The sequence below is a fragment of the Gambusia affinis genome, linkage group LG01, assembly GCF_019740435.1.
Source record: "Gambusia affinis linkage group LG01, SWU_Gaff_1.0, whole genome shotgun sequence".
Taxonomy (NCBI): domain Eukaryota; kingdom Metazoa; phylum Chordata; class Actinopteri; order Cyprinodontiformes; family Poeciliidae; genus Gambusia; species Gambusia affinis.
Genome location: NC_057868.1, coordinates 659,546 through 680,321, shown reverse-complemented (window position 1 = coordinate 680,321; position 20,776 = coordinate 659,546). Strand labels below are relative to the sequence as shown.

Here is a 20,776-nt window from a genome sequence, read left to right as displayed (position 1 = left end):
AATAATTATAACTTAATCGTTTTGTTTCCTCTTCAGCTGCATTTTTCAAAATCAATTGAGAACATGTTGTACTTCTAGGATTTTTTTTTCATATTCCTAAACAAATTGCCCAATGCCTGTAGGTCAGTCTGCTGAAGAGCCATCGATGGGTGTTGGACGTCAGCTGCAGGACAGATTAGTTGTGTCTTGCTTTTAATCCTGATTCATAAGGAAAAATACAGTGGGATAAAAACTGGCCTTGTGTCTATAATCCCTTTCTAATCCTTTATCACAGTGCTGCTGTGACTTGTCAAATTAATAAACACAAAAGAGATGGGATGAAATCGGACTCAAACACCAGGCCAGGAGCCTCCAACATCAAAATGTTCTCTAATATTTATGCAAAATAAAATACATATAAGCAACTGAAACACTGGAGAACACTTTGTAAATCCTTCACTGACTCAGAGAGCGAGGGCAGGAGGGTATGGGGAGGAGTGTTACTGGGTTAGACAGAGACAGTGAAGAGAGACGGGGGGGCGAGTTGTCAGAGCGTTACAGACAGAGAAAGTGTGCAGTGCTGCCGAGGGGCGGAGGATGATTAATCTGGGATTTGGATGAGCGTGAGCAGGCCTGATACCAACCACCCTCCTCACGTCTGTCCTCTGTCCCACTTCAGACCAATGAGACAGTGTCCCATCTAAGGCCAACGAGACAGAGATCTACCTCAGACCAACGGGACAGTGTCCCACCTCAGACCAAAGAGTCAGTGTCCCACCTCAGACCAACGAGAGTTTCCCACCTCAGACCAAAGAGTCAGTGTCCCACCTCAGACCAACGAGACAGTGTCCCACCTCAGACCAAAGAGTCAGTGTCCCACCTCAGACCAAAGAGTCAGTGTCCCACCTCAGACCAACGAGACAGTGTCCCACAAAAGACCAAAGAGACAGTGTCCCACAAAAGACCAACGGGACAGTGTCCCACCTCAGACCAACGGGACAGTGTCCCATCTCGGACCAACGAGACAGAAGTCGACCTTGGACCAACGAGACAGAGTTCCACCGCAGACCAACCTCTAGACACGCTCTGTGACAGAAAAGTAATTTGTGGCTATAAAACGGGCCAGGCCGGGCCGAGGTGCCAGAACCCCACTAGATCCACTGCAGGCTGAATATGCCAGCTAGCGGCTTGCAGCTGGAGATTACGAATGTTGTTGTTACATCGGATCATAGTGAGGATGCGGCGAGTTAATCCAGCCAATTCAGCAGAACACCATTAGGCTATTAGTTTTACAGGTTGTGTTACACTGGAAAAAAAATGAACTTCAGGGGTTATCACATTAACAAAAGAATATTATGTATCACGGGATATCACGTAAGATCATGGGAAATCACGGGACCACGCGTGACAATCATTTTTTGTCTTATCTTGAATAACACGTATTCAAGTTAAGAGATAATGTGATTCAATTTAGTCAGATTCATCTCCCAAGAGGGTCTAGCGAGATCAGGGGATCTGATAAAACGGGCCAGGCCGTTATGGAAGATTATGATTATGGAAGATCACGCGACATCAATCAATCAAATTTCATTTGCATAGCACATTTCAGCAGCAAGGCATTTCATAGTACATTATATCAAATCAGACACAAAAACACATTGCAACATAGAATCAACAATCAAAACAACATTAAGTAGGTTCTGTCATTAAATTTGTAAATGACTACATTTTAAATACAATTCTAAACAAGTGGGTTTTTAGTTGAGATTTATAGGAAGTCAGTGTTTCAGCTGTTTTACAGTTTTCTGGAAGTTTGTTCCAGATTTGTGGTGCACATAGATGCTGAATGCTGCTTCTCCTCGTTTGGTTCTGGTTCTGGGGATGCAGAGCAGAACCAGAACCAGAACCTGAGAGGTCTGGAAGGTTGATACAACGGCAGCAAATCTTTAATGTATTGTGGTGCTAAACCATTCAGTGACTTATAAACTAACAACAGTATTTTAAAGTCTATTCTTTGAGCTACAGGGAGCCAGTGGAGGGACTTTAAAACTGGTGTTATGTGCTCTATCTTCCTGGTTTTAGTGAGAACTCCAGCAGCAGCATTCTGGATCAGCTGCAGCTGTTTGATTGATTTGTTGGACAGACCTGTAAAGACGCTGTTGCAATAATCAATATGACTGAAGATAAATGCATGGATGAGTTTCTCTAGATCTGGCTGAGACATTAGTCCTTTAATCCTGGAAATGTTCTTCAGGTGATAGACTTTGTAACTGTATTTATGTGGCTCTAGAAGTTCAGGACAGAGTCCATCACTACTCCCAGGTTTCAGACCTGATCGCTGGTTTTTAGTTGTAATAACTGAAGCTGTGCACTGACTCTAGATCTATAATTCTAGATTGTTCCTCTTTAGGTCCAAAAATAATAACTTCAGTTTTGTTTCTGTTCAGCTGGAGAAAGTTTTGGCACATCCACATATGTATCTGTTCTAAGCGTCTGTTCAGTGATTGGATGGGGTCAAAGGCCCCTGGTGACATCGTAATGTAGAGCTGTGTGTCGTCTGCATAGTTATGGTAGCCAATATTATTTCCTGTTATAACCTGAGCTAGTGGGTTCATATAGATATTGAATAAGAGGGTCTTAGGATTGAACCTTGGGGTACTCCACATGTGACCTTTGACCTCTTTGATGAGAAGTTTCCAATTGAAACAAAGAAATCCCTGTTCTTTATGTAAGACTCAAACCAGTTAAGCACTGGACCTGGCGCACTGCTTTGCGCCTGGGAAAACTTCAAAGCGGTTTTAGTTACACATTAAACTATAGATATTTGTTTTTTTCTGCAGGGCACTATTGGCATTTAAGAACTGCACTGTAACAAATGGTAAGGTAAGGTGGCTGGGTTTTGAAAATACAGTTCTGTTGTATCTTTTCTAATTGTTGAGTGTTCTTTCACCCAGTCCTGTCTTAAAACACTTAATGTAATGTAACTTAAAAAATGTATTTGAATTAACGTAATTAAATCATGGAAAGGATTTCCACACGATTAAATAGTTTTTTTTCAGCATGAAGTATGTTTGTTGAGCTAACTTAATTTTCATGAGTTGGATCAATTTAATAAGTAGTGTGAAGGTATCACTGTAACATAAGTTGGTTTCTCCAGCATGTTGTGGTGGCGCAGGGGTTTAGCACACTATATGTTAGGAGGCCTTAGTCCTCAATGCAGACGTCACTGGTTCGACTCCCGGTCCTGGCAACCTTTGCTGCATGTCCTCACCCTGTCTGCCTACTGTCTTAAAAAAATACGAGCCAATAGCGCTGCAAAAACTCTTTGGAGAAAAAAATGGAAGAAAAAAAAAAGTTGGTTTCAACTAAATTGCCATTAATCTTAGTCAAGTAAATTATTTGGTCCAAAGCATTGCAAATTAGTTGGGCTGGCTCTTTTAAATTACATTGGGTCCAACTATAGTAAATGAGTTGAATCAACCTTAATAAATTAAATTGAGCCAACATTTTTGCTTTAAATAGGAATAACCTTAACATAAGTTGAGCCAACTCATGTTTTTAAATTAGAATAACCATAATATATTAAGTTCAGCCAACACATTTGATTTAGAATCAACCATAGAATAACCATAATAAAATAAGTTGACTTAACACATTTGCTTTAAATAGGAGTAACAGAATTACATGGTGCTGAAATAAAGCAAAGTAATCAAGTGGAAAACCTTTCCATGATTTTTTTATGTTCATCCAAAGAGTTATTTTTTTGAGTGTAGGGAAGCTTTGCTGCACACAAAGGATGGTACAGATTTACTGGGTTTAATTCTGCTAAACTTAACTCTCGTTCTATATCAACAATATCAAGTTTGATTTCTATTTTCTAACAGAGTAAAGAGACTTTTAATGCAACAATCTTCATAAATTTATTACAAACTGAATCATGGAAGTATTAATAGTAAAATAATTGGAAAAAAAAGTTTGCAACAGATATAAAAAGTCACAGAAGTTTTTTTAAAAAAGTTTCTGGTTTCACAGAAAAACAATAAACATTTTAAAGGAATGTCAACAGGACTCCAGAACAATCAGAACAGTGATAGCATTAATTTAACTGAACACTGAAATTTTACATGTGGACTATTCTATATTTTAATATACAAAAGATTAAAATACTGCACACACTGGACTTAGTAGAGATTAATTTTAAATCTAATTTGTAGAGGATTTTATGTTTCCATAGTCCTCAGGGTCCAGGCTGCTCCGGTTTCTCATGTTCCCTGTGTTTTCTATCAGACATTTCTCCCATTTCATCTCCAGTAACTGGCCTTCCCTCACAGCTGGACCCAGTTTCTAATCAACCACCTGCTACAGACATCAACTCTCCTGGATAAATATCTTTAGTTTTTCTGTTTTGTGCCACGTGGTTCTTGTCTTACTCATGTAGATTTTACTGAACTTTGATTTTTTTTCAGGTTTTTGGTTTGTCTTAAGTTCAATTTTAAATCCTCTCCTCCTCTCTGCCACTAAAGGAGTAAGGTCAGATCAACACACAGCAGCTGTTTAGAAATCCAGGCACACAGTTGATACATACTATTACAACAGAAAACAGAAAACGTATAAATATGAAGTTTTCTTTGTAGCAATTTGGTAAATCTAGTGTAATGCTGAACTGTGCTATTTGCTTTGCAACATCTTTACAGTTTCCCCTGAAGAAAAATCCATGTTTAGGGCCAAAGACCTTCTGCTACAGACCCAGAGTACTTTCCCTGCTACTTTCTTGCAGCATAGTGTAATTTTAGCTTTTATTCAAATTCTGACTTTTCTTATGAAAGGGCAACAAAATAAAGCATTTCTTTTGGAATCATGAACTTTCTTTAAAAGTCACTTAGATAACCTTCTTGGAAATTCTTCTATGAAATCTTGCTAAGATCTGCACTGATGAAGCTCACTGTGCCTTGCAGGGAGAACGAATGCGCCTCTACTCTGCCTCTTTAGTCAATGATTAACTGGAGAAAGAAACAGGTACAAAGTCTTTTTAGCTAAAACTTTGGAAAGATTGTGTGTATTATAAACCAAATGTTAATAATATTATGAAGGAAACATGTATAAGTTTAATAAAACAATCCAGAGAGAGGATGCAGCTGTTGTACTGAGTGTTGAGTTCACTGTCAGTGAAGCGTATTAGAGACCAACCTGTCGACATGCATGGTCCTACTTTGATCTTAGAGCTACTGAAAGATGATAAACATAAATGTAACACCACAGGTAGCTTCTCACATTTTTTCATGTTGCAACAATTAAACATCACTGGATTTTGAGGATTTATGTGATTATATGAGAACATTTTCAACTAATATACTTAAATATTTGTAAAGAACACTTAACACTGGAACTGATAAAATAAACAAAGCAACCAAAACTAAAAATAAAATGGATTCTCAGTCTCCATTAACAAAAATGTACTTGAATAAAAACACTAAAGTGTAAATAAATACTGCATTCAACCAAAAGAGTTCAGATTATGAAGTCTGTAAACCATATTGCCCTTCAGTAATCATTAGATTTAAATAGAGAAGATGGAACATCGACTACCTGATGCAATAGTTCACACTACACGTTAGTTCACACCTACATTTTCCCCTTATGACAATCTGAGAACGTTGATTGTTCTAAGATTGTCTTGTGATTTCGTAACCGATCATCCTGTAGTGTGTGGTGTGTTACGGTAGATTGTCATGGCAGCTCCGATCTAAATCAGGGGTTTTCCCCAATGGGAGCTTAACGCAGCCTGTTGAATGTGACAGGTAGCCAATCAGAAAGCCGGATTCTCCTCCTGCTTTCTGAAGGGAAATTACAGAGGGGAATCCAAAACAGCTGACACAGCGAAACCCGAAGTCCAGCGGACATTGGAGATGAAATGTGGAAACAACATTAATGTTTATAAAACATTTCATGCAAAGAATATAGAAATGAGGAGGGGAGGAGTTGGAGCCAAATTGCTACACAGTTGATGAACCCGGTAACTTTTCAGCTGTTTTTCGTTAACGTGACATAAATAGATTATAATGATTTTCATTCAGTCAGGATGTTACACTGACACTAGAGCCACATGCACTGCAGGTAGATTGTAGTAAAGCATTAATTAATGCCTGGTGTTAAAATGAGTTCACTGGACTTGTAGCCATTATTTTGTGCCCATTGTTGGACACCACACGGCACAATTAAACCTGATGGAACCGTTCTACCTAGGATTTCTGTGGGCTAATGTGTGATCTCTCAGGTTTTGAAAATGGGCCGACAATCGGCCGACAGCTCTAAGATGGTATTCTGCTGCACCACACCTGAATAGAATAATTAGGTCATTAAGGCTCTGGAGAACTGATCTACATAAGGAGGAGGTAATTAAGCCATTTCATTCCAGTGTTTTGTACCTGTGGCACATCTAAAAACTGCAGGACAGCGGCCCTTGAGGACTGGAGTTTGACACCCCTGGTGTAGTGTGAACTGGACATTACATTAAGGAAATGAGGAAGGGAGTGTCAGTGGAGAGCACCGGAGTTGAGCCTTTTTTTCATTCAGTGTCATCAACAGAAAGAGAAAAAGGCTGGAAGAGACGATAAAGCCGGTAATTAAAATGACGTAGATAGTTTTAATTTATTGTACGATTAATTGATTTATCGTTTATTGCGACAGGCCTAGTGATAGGCTTATGGACCGATACAGACATTAGAATTGGATCGGTTTCTCACTAGCGGGAGTGACTCCAGCTTTTTCAAGAACAAGGTTTGACCCCCAGCAGGTGGCTCTCATTGCCCTGCATCCGGCCCTGGCAGCTCGGCTCGAAGGAATCAGGTTTCAGACACACTGCCTGTGTGTGTGGGCAGGCTGGGGGTCAGACAGAAGCTCAGGGAGCTGCTGGTTGCCCCGGAGGGAAAACAGCCCCACGTTGCGTCCAGCCAGCACTCTATCCTCTTACATAATGTCTCAGGTTCAATATAACTGCTGGGCTATTTAAAGCAGGCCTGTCTACGCCTGCTGACAAAAAGGTGATATACTTAGCAGCCGCGGCGCACCATTAAACCCTCTGCTGGGGTTATACTGGTCACATACAAACTCTGGACTACTGGCGAGGCAACAATTATTCCGAGCCACATTTACATGAACAGAGGTAGAGCTCCAGGACAGCCATAAGCAGCGGTTTCACTCCAAAGTTGGATCAAACAGTCCCAGGAATGCTGCTATTTGAAACAAGCAGCCTGCACCTCAGGACAGAACATTTCTATTTACATGGAGTAAACAGGGCTTATGCAACGCTGATTAAAAGTATCTCCAGGCATCATGGTTAATAAATAACAAATACCTCTAACCGTATTTTAAGCAAAAAGGAGCTTCAGTTCAGGCAGCTTCCTGCCCGAAGGACAGACATGCTAACATGCAACTCCAGAGAAGTTTGTTTGCTTAGTGGGAACTCACTTTACTCACTTTTCCTCATTTTGTCAGCCAAACAAAGAGGGGAGGACTGTTTACATAATTGCATTCAAATATCTGTGACTAATATTCAAACCAAGAAACAATAATGCAGTATTCCCTTCCAGATTAAAGACTTTTCGATCTCCATCAGTGCTTCCATCAAGGTGTTACGAACATTATGAAGTAAATGAGAACAATATTGAAGTATCGTATTAGAAACGGTTGATGGAAATGGCAACATCCAGAAAAACTTCCTAAATTTGACAAAAAAGTTTTTATGTCTGCTTGCTCTGTGGTTTTTGGATTTCCCGAAGAAGAGATGGAAACACATTTTGTCAAATAAGATCCCATGATCCCCAGGTGAGATTAAGACAAAAAATTAGCCAATGAAATTATGCTTTGTGTAAATTGAGTAATCTATTTAAGGTGAAAACACACCTAACTCAATTTTTTGCAACATTTTAGAGGTTTGCTCAAACTGTGGAGGGACTTCAAACCAAACCACTCTTTAATGCAGGACTCTTCATTCAGCCAAACTGCTGGGCATTTTGAGCAAGAACAACATCATACTGCAATACCTCAATATGAGAGAAATGCAGACTTTGACTAAGCCATTCCAATACCTTGTTTTTGTCTTGGTAAGTTGTTTGTACTGGTTCCATTCATTACAGCAAAGCAGCCCCCATCCATCACACTGCCACCACCATGTTCGACTAGATGATATTTTCTGAAATGATGTTTGTTTAATGCCAGATGTAACAGAATGCAAACCTTCCATAAAGTTCTACTTTAGTTTTGCTAAGCCACAGAATATTTTCTCAAACTCTTGGGGATTATGAAGATGATTTTTGGAACATGTGAGACGGGCCTTTGTTATTGTTTTCAATGCCTTTTTGATGTAGATGTCAATAACTTTGTTTCTTGACCTGTTATTTAACTCTGAGCTGCTGCTCAGAGCAAGGCTGGTAAAAACATTATTAAAGGGTTAACAGGGGAGCCATGTTGAGATGACTTCCTGGAGGCGGAGCTTCAGAGAGGCCCAAATTTCAAGGCATTAAATCACAAAGTAGAAATTCTTTTAAGTCATGTTTGATATATACAGCATTTTTATAACAGCTGAAGGTAACATTGAATTTGCTATAAAATGACACTATTTGGCTGGAAAACAAATAATACTGCCACTTTAAAAATTTGTATTTGACATTTACACTGATCATGTTTGTCTAAAGAATGACTGTGGGACAAAAAAGCTGTAAGCCTGTAAATACATTTTCACAGTTTGATTTGTAAGATCATATATTTACATAAATCTATCACATTTAATTTCTCTAATTTCTGGACAATGAGTCCTTTATATAATTTTTCAGACTGTGCATTCATGCTTTCTCTCCACACCCTGCCGACATTTCAGTCCTGCACAAGTAAATGTGTAAAATGCAAAATGTGTGAAAAAAAAAGCTGCTGTCAGTGGGATCAGAGCGCCGCTGGAAATGTTTGCAGCACTATCTTATTCCTCCACCTGGGCTGTTGTTTTCCTGGCAGCTTATCGTGCAAACTGACTCACCGCTCTCAGCTGGTCGGCAGAGTTTCAGTGACGGATAAAGTCCGTGTTCAAACAATAGAGAGCAGAGGTGGTTTCCAAGCATGGAAAGACTGCAGTAAGTCACGGGATCAAAAACAGAAACATAAACCAACAAGGCATCATGAAGCGAGCCACAGTGGCATCGCAGCATGGGGCCCACAGCCGACATAAACACTGCTAAAATGAACAACAACGACAGGAGTCAATGCTTCCTCCATGACCAACTCGCTTCACTACACAGACAACACGTGGAAATGACAACCACTTTCTGGTGAACTAAAACCCTCCCCGAAAAACATAGCTTGACTTAAATCTTTTTAAATAAATTCAAACATGTTTAATTTTGTAAAGAAAATAGAATATAATACAAAACATAATAAAATTAGGGCTGGTTTTTAACACATTAATTGTATTAATTACATAGATTTTAGTGAGTTAAACATTTTGATGTAATTAATCCCATTTTTTATGGCACGTACCGATTCACTTTTTTTTTTGCTTTCAATATTGATACCAATATCTGAGGTTCAGATATAGAAAAACAGCTGAACTGACTTAAAATGTTTGTTGCTATTAAACAGAAATAAATGTAGTCAACTGTAAATTTACTTGATAGTTTTGCAACACTACAGCACATTTAAACAAACCAACAGCTTATTGCAGTATTGGTCTAATCAATTTTTCATCAATCAAGCTGTAAACTAGTAACTTCCAGCCACTCCTCACTTCCTTGTATATCCAGTTACAAATTTAGGCTCTAAAACATTTGCCCAGATGTAGACCAACATAAGCTTTGTTTTATCGCACATTTGATGCACATCCAACCAAACGAATGCAAATAAAAGGAGAAAGTCAAAGTGGCTGTTGCTCCAGTTTCTCTCTGTAACATTTTCAAACAGGTTAATAACTAGAAGCAGTCATCAAGGATGCAGGCCTCCTGGCAGGAGGATGATTATGCTTCTGAGTACTTTTAAAAGTAGTAACTACTCAGCACCTGACTGCCACTATCAACTTCCTGGAAAGAACAGGAGAGCATCTCGCTGCTTGAGCTGATTGTTTCAGCTTTGGTGAAGATTCAGAGGTTTTAATGGGGTCAAGAGAGATGAGAAAATCAGCTCCAGTTCCAGCAGATGAGAAAAGTGATCTGAATCAGTCAGCACAGCACTTTAACATAAAAGTGCTATTTTTGGGACAAATCCTGACAAAATGTTTCTATGTTTATAACATTTCAATATAGGAAACGAGGAAATAACTCCCAAATAATTAGCTATAACGGGAGTGAAGAACATGAAGTAGGGAAAAACAATATATCGGCACCAACGTTTTTTATTGGACTATAATTGTCATTTTTTAACTACCGGTAATCAGTCTCAACTGGGCTAATACTAGTATCTATTTTTAACTTGTTTCTGGACGTTTTTTTTAATCCCAGACCCGTCGAAGCGCTAGAAAAATGTACATAACATTAGTAAACATTGGTCTTCAGTCATAGCAGAAATATTAATATCAATTATCGATATCAGCCCAAATGTTCCTATCGGTGCATGCTTAATGTAAAGGTAAACAGCTGAGACGTTGAAGAGTAAAATTAGTGAGTGATGGGCTCTGACCAGAGATCTGCACGTCAAACACTGAGGATTTTCTTTCACTGATCATAAAAACTGGAATCTATTCTAGAAAGTGATTTTTAATTATCCGTTTACTCTATGTATTTTGTTTGGAGTTTGGGTGAAAATCAAATAAAAGTTTCAGAATCCTTTCATTTTCTGTTGAATCATACACGACCTACAGCAAATCTTTTCTTTACATTTATTTATCCAACCAAGCCAGTGTATTAAAAATCGATTATATATCATAGAAAGACACCTGAAGGTCTCAGTGTAAAGAAAACCAGACATCGGTGTCGCCTTAATGGTGCAAGTGTAAAAAAAACCCACATAAATATTAAAGCTGATTTACAGATAATCTGTTTACATGTGCGACACCACATGCTGCTGACTTCATTAGAAAATCCTACTACTGCATAATTTACAAGAGATTAGTTTGTGATCGCTGATTAAACATTTGTGTAATTTAAATTTTATTTTAATCTCCTCCATAGCCCTCCTGTCCTGCTGTTGCAAAACTCTGAAATGTTACATCAAACACATCTTAAAACGGAGACTAAATATTCCTCATTTGGTAATTTCATCAATACGTATTCCAAAAATGGTTTTATTTTTGTGAGTTAACAAGCACATATATTTTTATGTGGTATTAATAGTTTCTTAATCAAGTTAGACTTACTAATTGCTCTGTATGTATTCATATATCCATACTCTAGAATGTAGTGGATATTTTTAATTTACAGAATATGTAAAGTGACAAAATACAAAGTAAAGAAAGGAGATGACACACTCCTGTGTGTGTAAATCCATGCTGAGTGAAGACAACATGGAGGTAAATTTCATAAAGGCTGAAAAGTGACTGAGACTCTGTCTCTGCTTCCCCTGCGGTATCTCAGCTCAGGAAGTACGAAGCGAGCCACAGAGCAAAAGTCGAACATCCTCCGACCAATCATTAGCCATGGAAACTAAAAACATCTTCAACTTGAACGCTGCGTTTCCTTCAGTCTGTGTGATGTTGGTGTGCTGTAGGTGCTGCATCCTCAGGAAACCTGCACCTCCATTCTCAGTGATTCTCAGAAAAATCTACTGAACTGAACTCATTTTTATGATGAGAGTTTCAGGCTGAACTGTATTCCGTCTCCTCCAACAATTACCTTAAAAAGGTCATGAACAAGGTGATATGTCACGTATGAGTAAAACACGACACTGTCTGAGGAAATGAAAAACTATTTTTTCAGCCAGCAGCCCAAAACTCTATTTATAAGAGGAGAAAACATTTTTATTGAGCTTTCCTTAAGAAGCAAAACATAAAATACATAAATGTCCTGATTCCTATGTAGGGGCCACTTTCTAACATTTTTAATTAAAAAAAATAGTTTAGTTTTATCACCGTATATATGTAAAAATATATGATCCAGGTGCTTTTATTTAAAAGTATAAAGGGAATAATTAGACCGTGCAGTTGGTAGAGCTGTTGCCTTGCAGCATGAAGGTCCTGGTTTCCAGCAGTGCTTCTCAATCCCAGGCCTCAGCCCCCCTGCTCTGCATGTTTTAGATGTACCTCTATTCCAGAGCAGCTGATTCAAATGATTGCATGACCATCAAGTGCAGCAGAAGCCTGTTAATGACCCACATATTCAATCCAGGTGTGTGGCAGAAGAGAAACACATGCAGGGCAGGGGGGCGTGAGGACCGAATAACGCTGTTATAGAGCAACGTGTTTCCATTACAAACATACCAAACAGTTTTGTAGATGATTGAGTTTTGCAGCATCTTTTCATAAGCATGAGCAAAAGTTTAGTGAGCTTCTATTTGTGGAAAATGTTGTCCAGAGTTTCAAGAATTTTTGTTCTGACAACAGAAACAAGAATCCACATTATAATGGTTTTATACCCACCAGGTACAGAAGAACTGCATGTCCAACACATTTTCCACCCATAAATCAGTGGACAGTTTGTTTCAACTGTAAACTCTGCGACTGCTAACACTGCGTTTTCAAAAGTGCAAATCAGCAGCAGGGGACAGGAGACGACTCCAGGATGGAGTCATTACTACCGTATTTTCCGGACTATAGAGCGAGTGCACCTCACTATGAGCCGCATTACAAAGTTTTTTAAGAAACCCGGAAATGTACATATATAAGCCACACCAGGCTTTAAGCTGCTGGTATCTGCATCGCTCTCAGTTTTTCAGAAGAACGCAGCAGAGAGCTGCATTCTTAGTAAATCTGCTATTATGCAGCCTTCCATCTCTAACACCGAACCATGGTTCACGCTGAGCGGCAGCAGCTCTTTTCCCCTCCTGTACTACCAGATCGATAGCCCTCAACTTAAAAGCTGCATCATATCAACTTCTTGGTGTTGTTTCCATGATGAGGGGGTATGAGTTTGAAGAAATTTCTCTGTCATGCCTGCTGCTAGCATGTGCTTGTTCTAAATGAAAATTAGCACTTTCTTCTTTGATTTCCAATTTTTACTTCCAATGACTCACTTCCTGCTAAAGAGCCCCCTTGTGGTTGAAGGAAAATCCACAGAAAAGTCACACCGGGCTATAAGCCGCATGGTAAAAAGTGTGGGAAAAAAGTAGCGGCTTATCCACCAAATTCCTAGCCCCCCTGAGGCTTTGCGTGATTTGTGGAACTGCCATCTGTTGCCATGTTAGCACCTTCCTAACCGGCTTTCGTCAGAGCTTTTAGGCCGTAAAACATGTGCGAACACCAGCTATCACAGAATGTATGCAGGAATATTGTTTTACCGTTATCTACAGCTACTGTGGGGCGAGATGGTGAGGCGAAGAAATGGCTGCAAATAACCCGCACTAGCATATCTAGCTACTTCACGCACTCAGTTGCTTCAGATACAGATGCGGGTTTTCTTCCTTTGGCTTTTTTATCCACACAATGAAACGAGCACAAATAAAGGATTTTGCGTTCTCTGTTCAGGTTTAGAATTTTTAGCCAAATTCTTTTTGTTTTCTTATCTGTTGGTAGGCGATGAAAACTACCGCTTATCACAGAAACTTTGCCTTTTTGTTTTGGGACCATTTTCAAAACCCACTTGCTGCTGCAGCCACAAATAAAACTTGGTCTGGTTATTGCAGTACAGCCATGAACAGCACAAGGGCATCTTACGACACTCTCCAGTGTCAAGTTGCTCTCTATAACAGGTTAATGTGTGATTCGGTTCGGTTCAAGTCCAGGGGGGAGATTCTCTGTATTAGGGTCTGAAGCGCAGCAGCTGTGGTCATTTCTCCGCGGGTATGCAAAAACACTCAGCAACTCTTCTGAGGGACTAAATAATCCCAAATATTTTATTTTGTTAATTAACTAATAGGTGAATAGAAACGGCTCAAATGTATCGTCTTATTTCATGACATGAATATGTTTTTGCATTAGGGCTGCAAACTTTCAGGAAATGAATTATTTGTGTACAACTGCTAAAAGTTACGTTTCTTACACATTTTTGGACATTAATGTTTTACCAATCATGACCTAACTCTCGAGAAGCCTTGTAATCTCAACTACTACACAAATAGACCTGATCTGAACATTAAGAGATGTTAAAGTTCATTCTGAATATGAAGCATCATTCACACCTGAAACATTAAACATACACTGCACACACTGACACTGTGATGTATGATTCCAGCCTGAGCACTGGTTAGTTCTGTTTATATCCCAAATGATTAAAAACATTACATTGAGATAAATTTTAAATTAGTTCAAAATGTCCTTTAATTGTCACCGTGAAGTTTGTATTTCTACATTTTCGTCCAGGAAGTGGGGGCCCCTTGGTGGGGGTGACAGCTTGGTTATTTCTTGGGTTAACTCTGGTGGTGAGAGTCTTATAGATGCTGCTGGTTTAAACAACAATCTCATATTTTTAAGGTAGAAATACAGGAAAATGCAGTTTAAAAACAACTGAAGTAGTGATGGGTTGATTCAGCACAAAGGTGAACCCAAGATTTCATGTTTGACTTTTAAAGGGACACCATGGAGACTGAGAGTGTACTGATCTGTAAAGAAACGCCTCTTAGTGAGACGTTCATAAACTTTTACCTCTTGCAGAGAAAACAAATTTGCCCTTTTGGAAATATTTTTGGAAAACAAAAGTCGGAAATAACACAGAAATCAAAGAACAGCGAGAAAACTTGTCTGTGTTGTATATTTTCCAAAGAAGAGTACGTTTGGTTGTAACTATTATTTTTTGTTTGTTAACAACAAGAACAATTGTTCTTAACCCTCAGAATTTCATAATATGATCCATACTTAAAAAATAAAATATTTGATTAGGTCTCATTTTTATGTATTTTCTGATTTAAGTGGCCATTTATTTATTGAGATTAGGTAAAGTATCCTTCAGTTATTGCACTTTTTAAAATTACAATCAACGGTTTGTGAGCTTTAGAGAAATTTTAATTCTGTGTCAGAGTCTGGATTTCTAAAATCCATAACAATCCAGTGTCCTCACCAGGCAAAGAGGCTGGACATTAGAAATCTGTAACAGTGACCGAAAAAACTGCGACAAGTCCAAACATGCTGCAGCAAAGAGGCGCAGATGGACCGAGGCTTTCTGCGACACACGAACCCAGAACGCGTTATCAGCGGGCCGACTCGGTTTAAAGCGTTTGTCTGGATAGCAGGCTGAGAGAAATAACGCCTGTCAGCGCACCAAGTCAGGTGCACGGCTGCTGCCAGCAAGTCAGAAAACCACTGAAACATAGCAGATATTCCTGAATACATTTCACTGTGTGTAGATCAGAGGAGCCACAAGAGCGGCAGAAAAAAGTTCAGGTTCCCCGGCTCTGCCTGCCTTAACTCGGCTCGTAAAAAAGCAGCCCGGAGGCTCACGCTGAGGAGAGTTAACAAAAATAAAAATAAAAATGAATAAATATACTGTGTTACCTGCGAGATGTCATAGCAGACTCTGAAAGTTGTCAAGTACCCCCTGTGATTCCGTCCTACCTCTGCTGAGTCGATGAGCCGATACGGAGCTCAGCAGGACCCCGGCGTTCAGCTACAAGTGATCACTGACACTGCTTCCGGTTAGCACCTGTCACAATAAAAGCATCAGAAAAGGTTGGCTTCAAGACCAAATTCAACAAATTTAACAGATTCATTTAATCACTACAAATTGAATCTTGAGCCACTTTACAAAAAAGTTATTTAAAGTTAATCACACATATATTCCAAATGATTCTTGTTACCCAACAATGTGTTAAGTTCAGGTCATTATTCAAATTAGGTTAAAACGTTTGCAGTGTAAGGAAACCCAGCAGATCCCATAAAGTCAATGAATTCACTCTGAAAACAAACTCTAGCATCAGCAGCTATAGGGCAAAAAACCGTGACTCAATAAAAATCCACTCCGTCATATTCAGCTCGAACAACATATTGAAACCAATAAAGTAACGCACAGCCCTTCACTGTCTTTAATTAAATCAGATCCCTATTTCCCTGTCGGCGTTCAGGGACTAACACGTTGTCATGGAAACATCTGAAATCTGATAGAAAGCTTCGTAATGGCGATTTACGTACTTTTTAATCTTGATTTTTGTTTCTTTTTTGTCTGTCAGGGCTTTAATTGTTGAATCTGTGTACTTTGTTAATATTTGCTAAACTAAAACCATGAAGAACGGAAATGGTTTATTTGTAACTAACATGTAAGGATGGGCGCATATAAGCTGAATAGCTTCATTCAATCTACATATTTTTTATCAGGAATTATTTTTCTTTGACTTGGTTTTGAATTTCTGTGATTGCAGTTGGAGTGTTGATTGACTACTACTACTACTACTACTACTACTACTACTACTACTACTACTAATACTACTACTACTACTAATAATAATAATAATAATAATAATAATAATAATAATAATAATAATAATAATAATAATAATAATAATAATAATAATAATAACAATAATAATAATAAGAAGAAGATTTTAATTTTTTTTATTTTAACAATACATTTATTGTACAATAATTTAACAATAAAAACATTACATCATCAGGTCAAGGATACTAAAACAAAATAAATTATTACATTAACACTTTGTTATATTTTAGTTCTCCTTGAGTAGAAATGGTGCACAATACATTATTAAAACCCCACAGTTCTAAAAACCCCGTCAAAGTTCCTGTGGCTCTGTGAAAACAAAACTCTAACCTCAACCTAGCATTGATGTTAACCTTCCACAGAGTCACCACGTCAAGTTGAGGTCCAGCCTGCATTTTGTCCCGTCAAGTCAAGTAAATAGCCATCTTGGCCTCGGCTAATAAATAATTTAAAATCCGGGATTTAAAACTAGTGGATCGACTATAATGTACACCATTTATAAAAATAGAATTGGTAAAAATCATGCCAAAAAGGCTAAAAATGCTTGTTAAAAAATTTAAAAAACTAGTTAACCGTACAAAATCCATAAAAACATGAAAAACACTCTCGGACAAACTGCAAAAAGGACACTCGTTTAAAACTAGTTTGTGGCGATGGCACCGTGCAGGATCCGCCACTGCAGATCACCAGTCCTTTTCTTTATCGTAGGCTGTATAAAGTCCTCCATTGAGGTTTTTGCCCTCCCAGTTTCTCAGTCCATACACTGACGGATCTTTTGCGAAGAGTTCTCTTGTTTAGGATCTTTACACAGTATTTGTATAGTATTTTTGGCCCCGTTTTGCATAAGTCCACCCCTAAGCTTGGACTTTGCAGCAGGGGGCCACTTTCCTCCTCAAAATTGGGATCCAGGGACACGTCAGGGAACAGGTCATTTGGATCGGGCAGGCACTCTTTTATGGCGTGTAGTTGTAGAAGACACCTCTCCCCAGCCGTCATTCGCTCCTTCACCTTCTCCAGGAAGCGCTGCGTCAGCCTGGCGGACCGGATCCCCAGCAGTGAGCCGACCTCCTGGATGTTAGCAAAGTCCGGTTGAGCCACCTCCACCAGCCGCCGCAGGGTCACCGTCCCGGACCTGGACAGCACCTCAGAAAGGCCCGGCACGGTGCTGTCGCAGACGTCTAACCTTGCTCCACAGACCAACAGTTCTAAAAGCCAATGCAGAGAATTATGCGATTTTGACCTGTGCAGTTTAAAAAAGGCACAAGATTTTAAAACACTTTGATAAAATTGAGACAACCCTTTTAACTTTAAAAAACTAAAATCAGTTAAAAACAGAGCAGCATCCAGCCCCAGACAATTAACACGTCTGAGAAAACAGCTGGCCACATCTCTCCACACAGGGGAATCTGTCAGGTACCTCTGGAGGAACTGTAAATGAAATGTAGCTGTTCTACTGGCCAGGTGGACGAGGCCCTGACCCCCCTCCTCTCTTGGAAAAAACAAGACAGACTGTGGCACCCAGTGTGGACCGTTCCAAAAAAAGTTTACCATCTCTGATTGGATCTTTACAAGTAGCCCAGATGATGGGTCTAACACAGCAAGTTTGTGCCACAGCTGTGAAGCAACTAGATTGTTTAAAACCAGCACTCTGCCTCGGTAGGACATTTGTGGGTGCAGCCACTTCCATTTTGACAATTTGTTTTTTTATTTTTTGCTCGATTTCTTCCCAGTTCTTATTCACAACATGTTTACTGCCTAAAAACACACCGAGATATTTAAAACCATCTTTCTTCCATAAAAGACCTTGAGGGAGAACTGGGAGCCCGTCAGACCACTCGCCGACGGCCAGGGCTTGGCATTTTCCCCAGTTCACCCTTGCAGCAGACAAAGTGGAAAACTTTTCAGTGATCTCGGTTAAAATACTGACATCTTGTTGATCTTTAATAAAAACAACAACATCATCAGCATAGGCAGATAAAACCATAATTGTTCTTAAAACCAGGTAAAACCAGACCATGAACACTCAAGCGTATTTTCTGGAGGAGTTCCAGGGAGAGTGCATAGAGCGTCCCTGAGAGCGCTCAGCCCTGTCGAACGCCTCTACAAACCCTAAAAAGAGCACACAGGCTACCGTCGATCTTCAGCACACTCTCAATCTCACTGTACAGTACCTGGATCTTGGCAATAGGACCCTCGCCGAACCCAACCCCCTCATGGTTTTCCAGAGGAAGCCGTATTCGACGCGGTCAAATGCCTTTTCTTGATCTAATTAAATCAAGCCAGTTTGTAAACCCAATGAACTGGAGACGTCCAAAACGTCCCGAATTAGGTAGATGTTATTTACCATGGACCTGCTGGGGACGCAATAGGTCTGATCCCAGGGGATGACCTTCTTCATAGTCCTTCCCAGCCTAGTGGCCAGGGCCTTGGAGAGGATCTTGTAGTCGGTGCAGAGGAGGGACATGGGGCGCCAGTTCTTTATGTCCTGCAGGTTCCCCTTTTTTGGCAGCAAGGTGATTACTGCCCTGCGCCAGGACAAGGAGAGTGAACCAGTAAGTAGGCTCTCAATATGAACGTCGAGCAGGTCTTGGGCCAGAAGATCCCAGTAGGCCTTGTTGAACTCTACTGTGAGCCCGTCAACGCCTGGAGTCTTCTGGCCCTGCATGCTGAGGAGGGCTGTGTGGAGCTCCTGAAGCCCTAGAAGGAACTCCAGCTGAGTGTTGGTCTCCTCTGAGACCTGGGGTAGTTCATTGCAGAACTCCTCAAACAGTTCCTCGTTCTCCTTGTATTCACTGTTGAACAGAGAACGGTAAAACTCCACAAGTTGCCCTGGTTCACTCAGTTGCTGCCCCGTGTCTGACAGCAAAGAGTGGATCTGCTTCCTCTCCAAGCTGAAGAAGAAGCTAGAGGGAGCATCCATCTCCATGATGTTCTGTATCCGGGACCTGACCAATGCACCTTGGACTTTGTTCTCCAGCAAGTTTGCTAAAACTAGCCTTTTAGATTTGGGAGCTTCAATGTGCTCTCGATTTCCTGTGGATTCACCAAGTTGTTCTAATTCCACGAATTAGAACGTCTGCTGTCAAGTGGACGCTGTACTGGTCCGTTGTGGTGAAGAGAGAGCTGAGTCAAAAAGCGAAGCTCTCGATTTACCGGTTGATCTACGTTCCCACCCTTATCTATGGTCATGAACTTTGGGTCATGACCGAAAGAACGAGTTCACAGATACAAGCAGCCAAAATGGGTTTTCTCCGTAGGGTGTCTGGGCTCTCCCTTAGAGAGAGAAGCTCAGTCATCCAGGAGGGACTCAGAGTAGAGCCGCTGCTCCTCCACGTCGAGAGGGGCCAGTTGAGGTGGCTCGAGCATCTGGTCAGGATGCCTCCTGGACGCCTCCCTGGTGAGGTGTTCTGGGCACGTCCCACTGGGGAAGACCCAGGACACGCTGGAGGGACTATGTTTCTCGGCTGGCCTGGGAACGCCTTGGGATTCCTCCGGAGGAACTGGAAGAAGTGGCTGGGGAGAGGGAAGTCTGGGCCTCCCTTCTGAAGCTGCTACCCCCACGACCCGACCCTGGATAAGCGTAAGATGATGGATGGATGGATGGATGGATGGATGGATGGATGGATGGATGGATGGATGGATGGATGGATGGATGGATGGATGGATGGATGGATGGATGGATGGATGGATGGATGGATGGATGGATGGATGGATGGAACACAAACATCCAGTGGATAAACAGTAAGAAAAAAACAAAGATAGAAAAGATACAAACACATGCTCTCTCACTATTTCTCCGCTCTTCCACACACACCCTCCTTTCACATGAAGAAGAAGAATTGATTTTTAGATTGAATAAATTTGCTACTATACTAAAATTGTTCCATGTTCAGATGAAGCTAAAATGTAGAAGTTTGCAGATAGTAATTATTACACAGAGCTGAGGGCAAAATGTAGAAAATAATTACCAGGAGGTAAAGATTAGACCACAACAGCAAATTAAGTACAAAGTGGCTTAAGAACAATAATGTCAAAGTTGAGTGAGAGTCTGTCTCAAAGGCCTGAACTAAAAAGGTGTGCAAGCAGACTGATACAAACCTTACCCAGTTCTCCCAGTTCTGTCTTGATGAATTGACCCAGTTCTCCCAGTTTCACATGTCCAGATATCTGAAGCCTGATGGGATTCCTGCTGGACTCTGGGCTGCAGCCAAGCTTCCCACACCATGACACTGCCAACTCCATGCGTCATAGCTGGTAGGAGGTTCTTTTCCTTAAACGGTTTATCCCACACATGCTCTGTGCCG

The 20,776-nt window shown here is 40.3% G+C and overlaps 1 protein-coding gene across 1 annotated transcript in view; it reads right to left on the bottom strand.

The window, feature by feature from the left end:
- The window catches only part of ptpn11b (protein tyrosine phosphatase non-receptor type 11b), a 48,360-nt gene extending 32,427 nt beyond the window's left edge, over positions 1–15,933 (bottom strand). The window contains exons 1-2 of the mRNA XM_044117554.1: positions 15,838–15,933; positions 15,536–15,683 (exon numbers count right to left, since the gene is read on the bottom strand). Coding sequence (XP_043973489.1) covers positions 15,536–15,549 — 14 coding nt within the window. The 5' untranslated portion in view covers positions 15,550–15,683; positions 15,838–15,933. The remainder of the gene's footprint in view (positions 1–15,535; positions 15,684–15,837) is intronic.
- Positions 15,934–20,776: the final 4,843 nt, after the last annotated feature.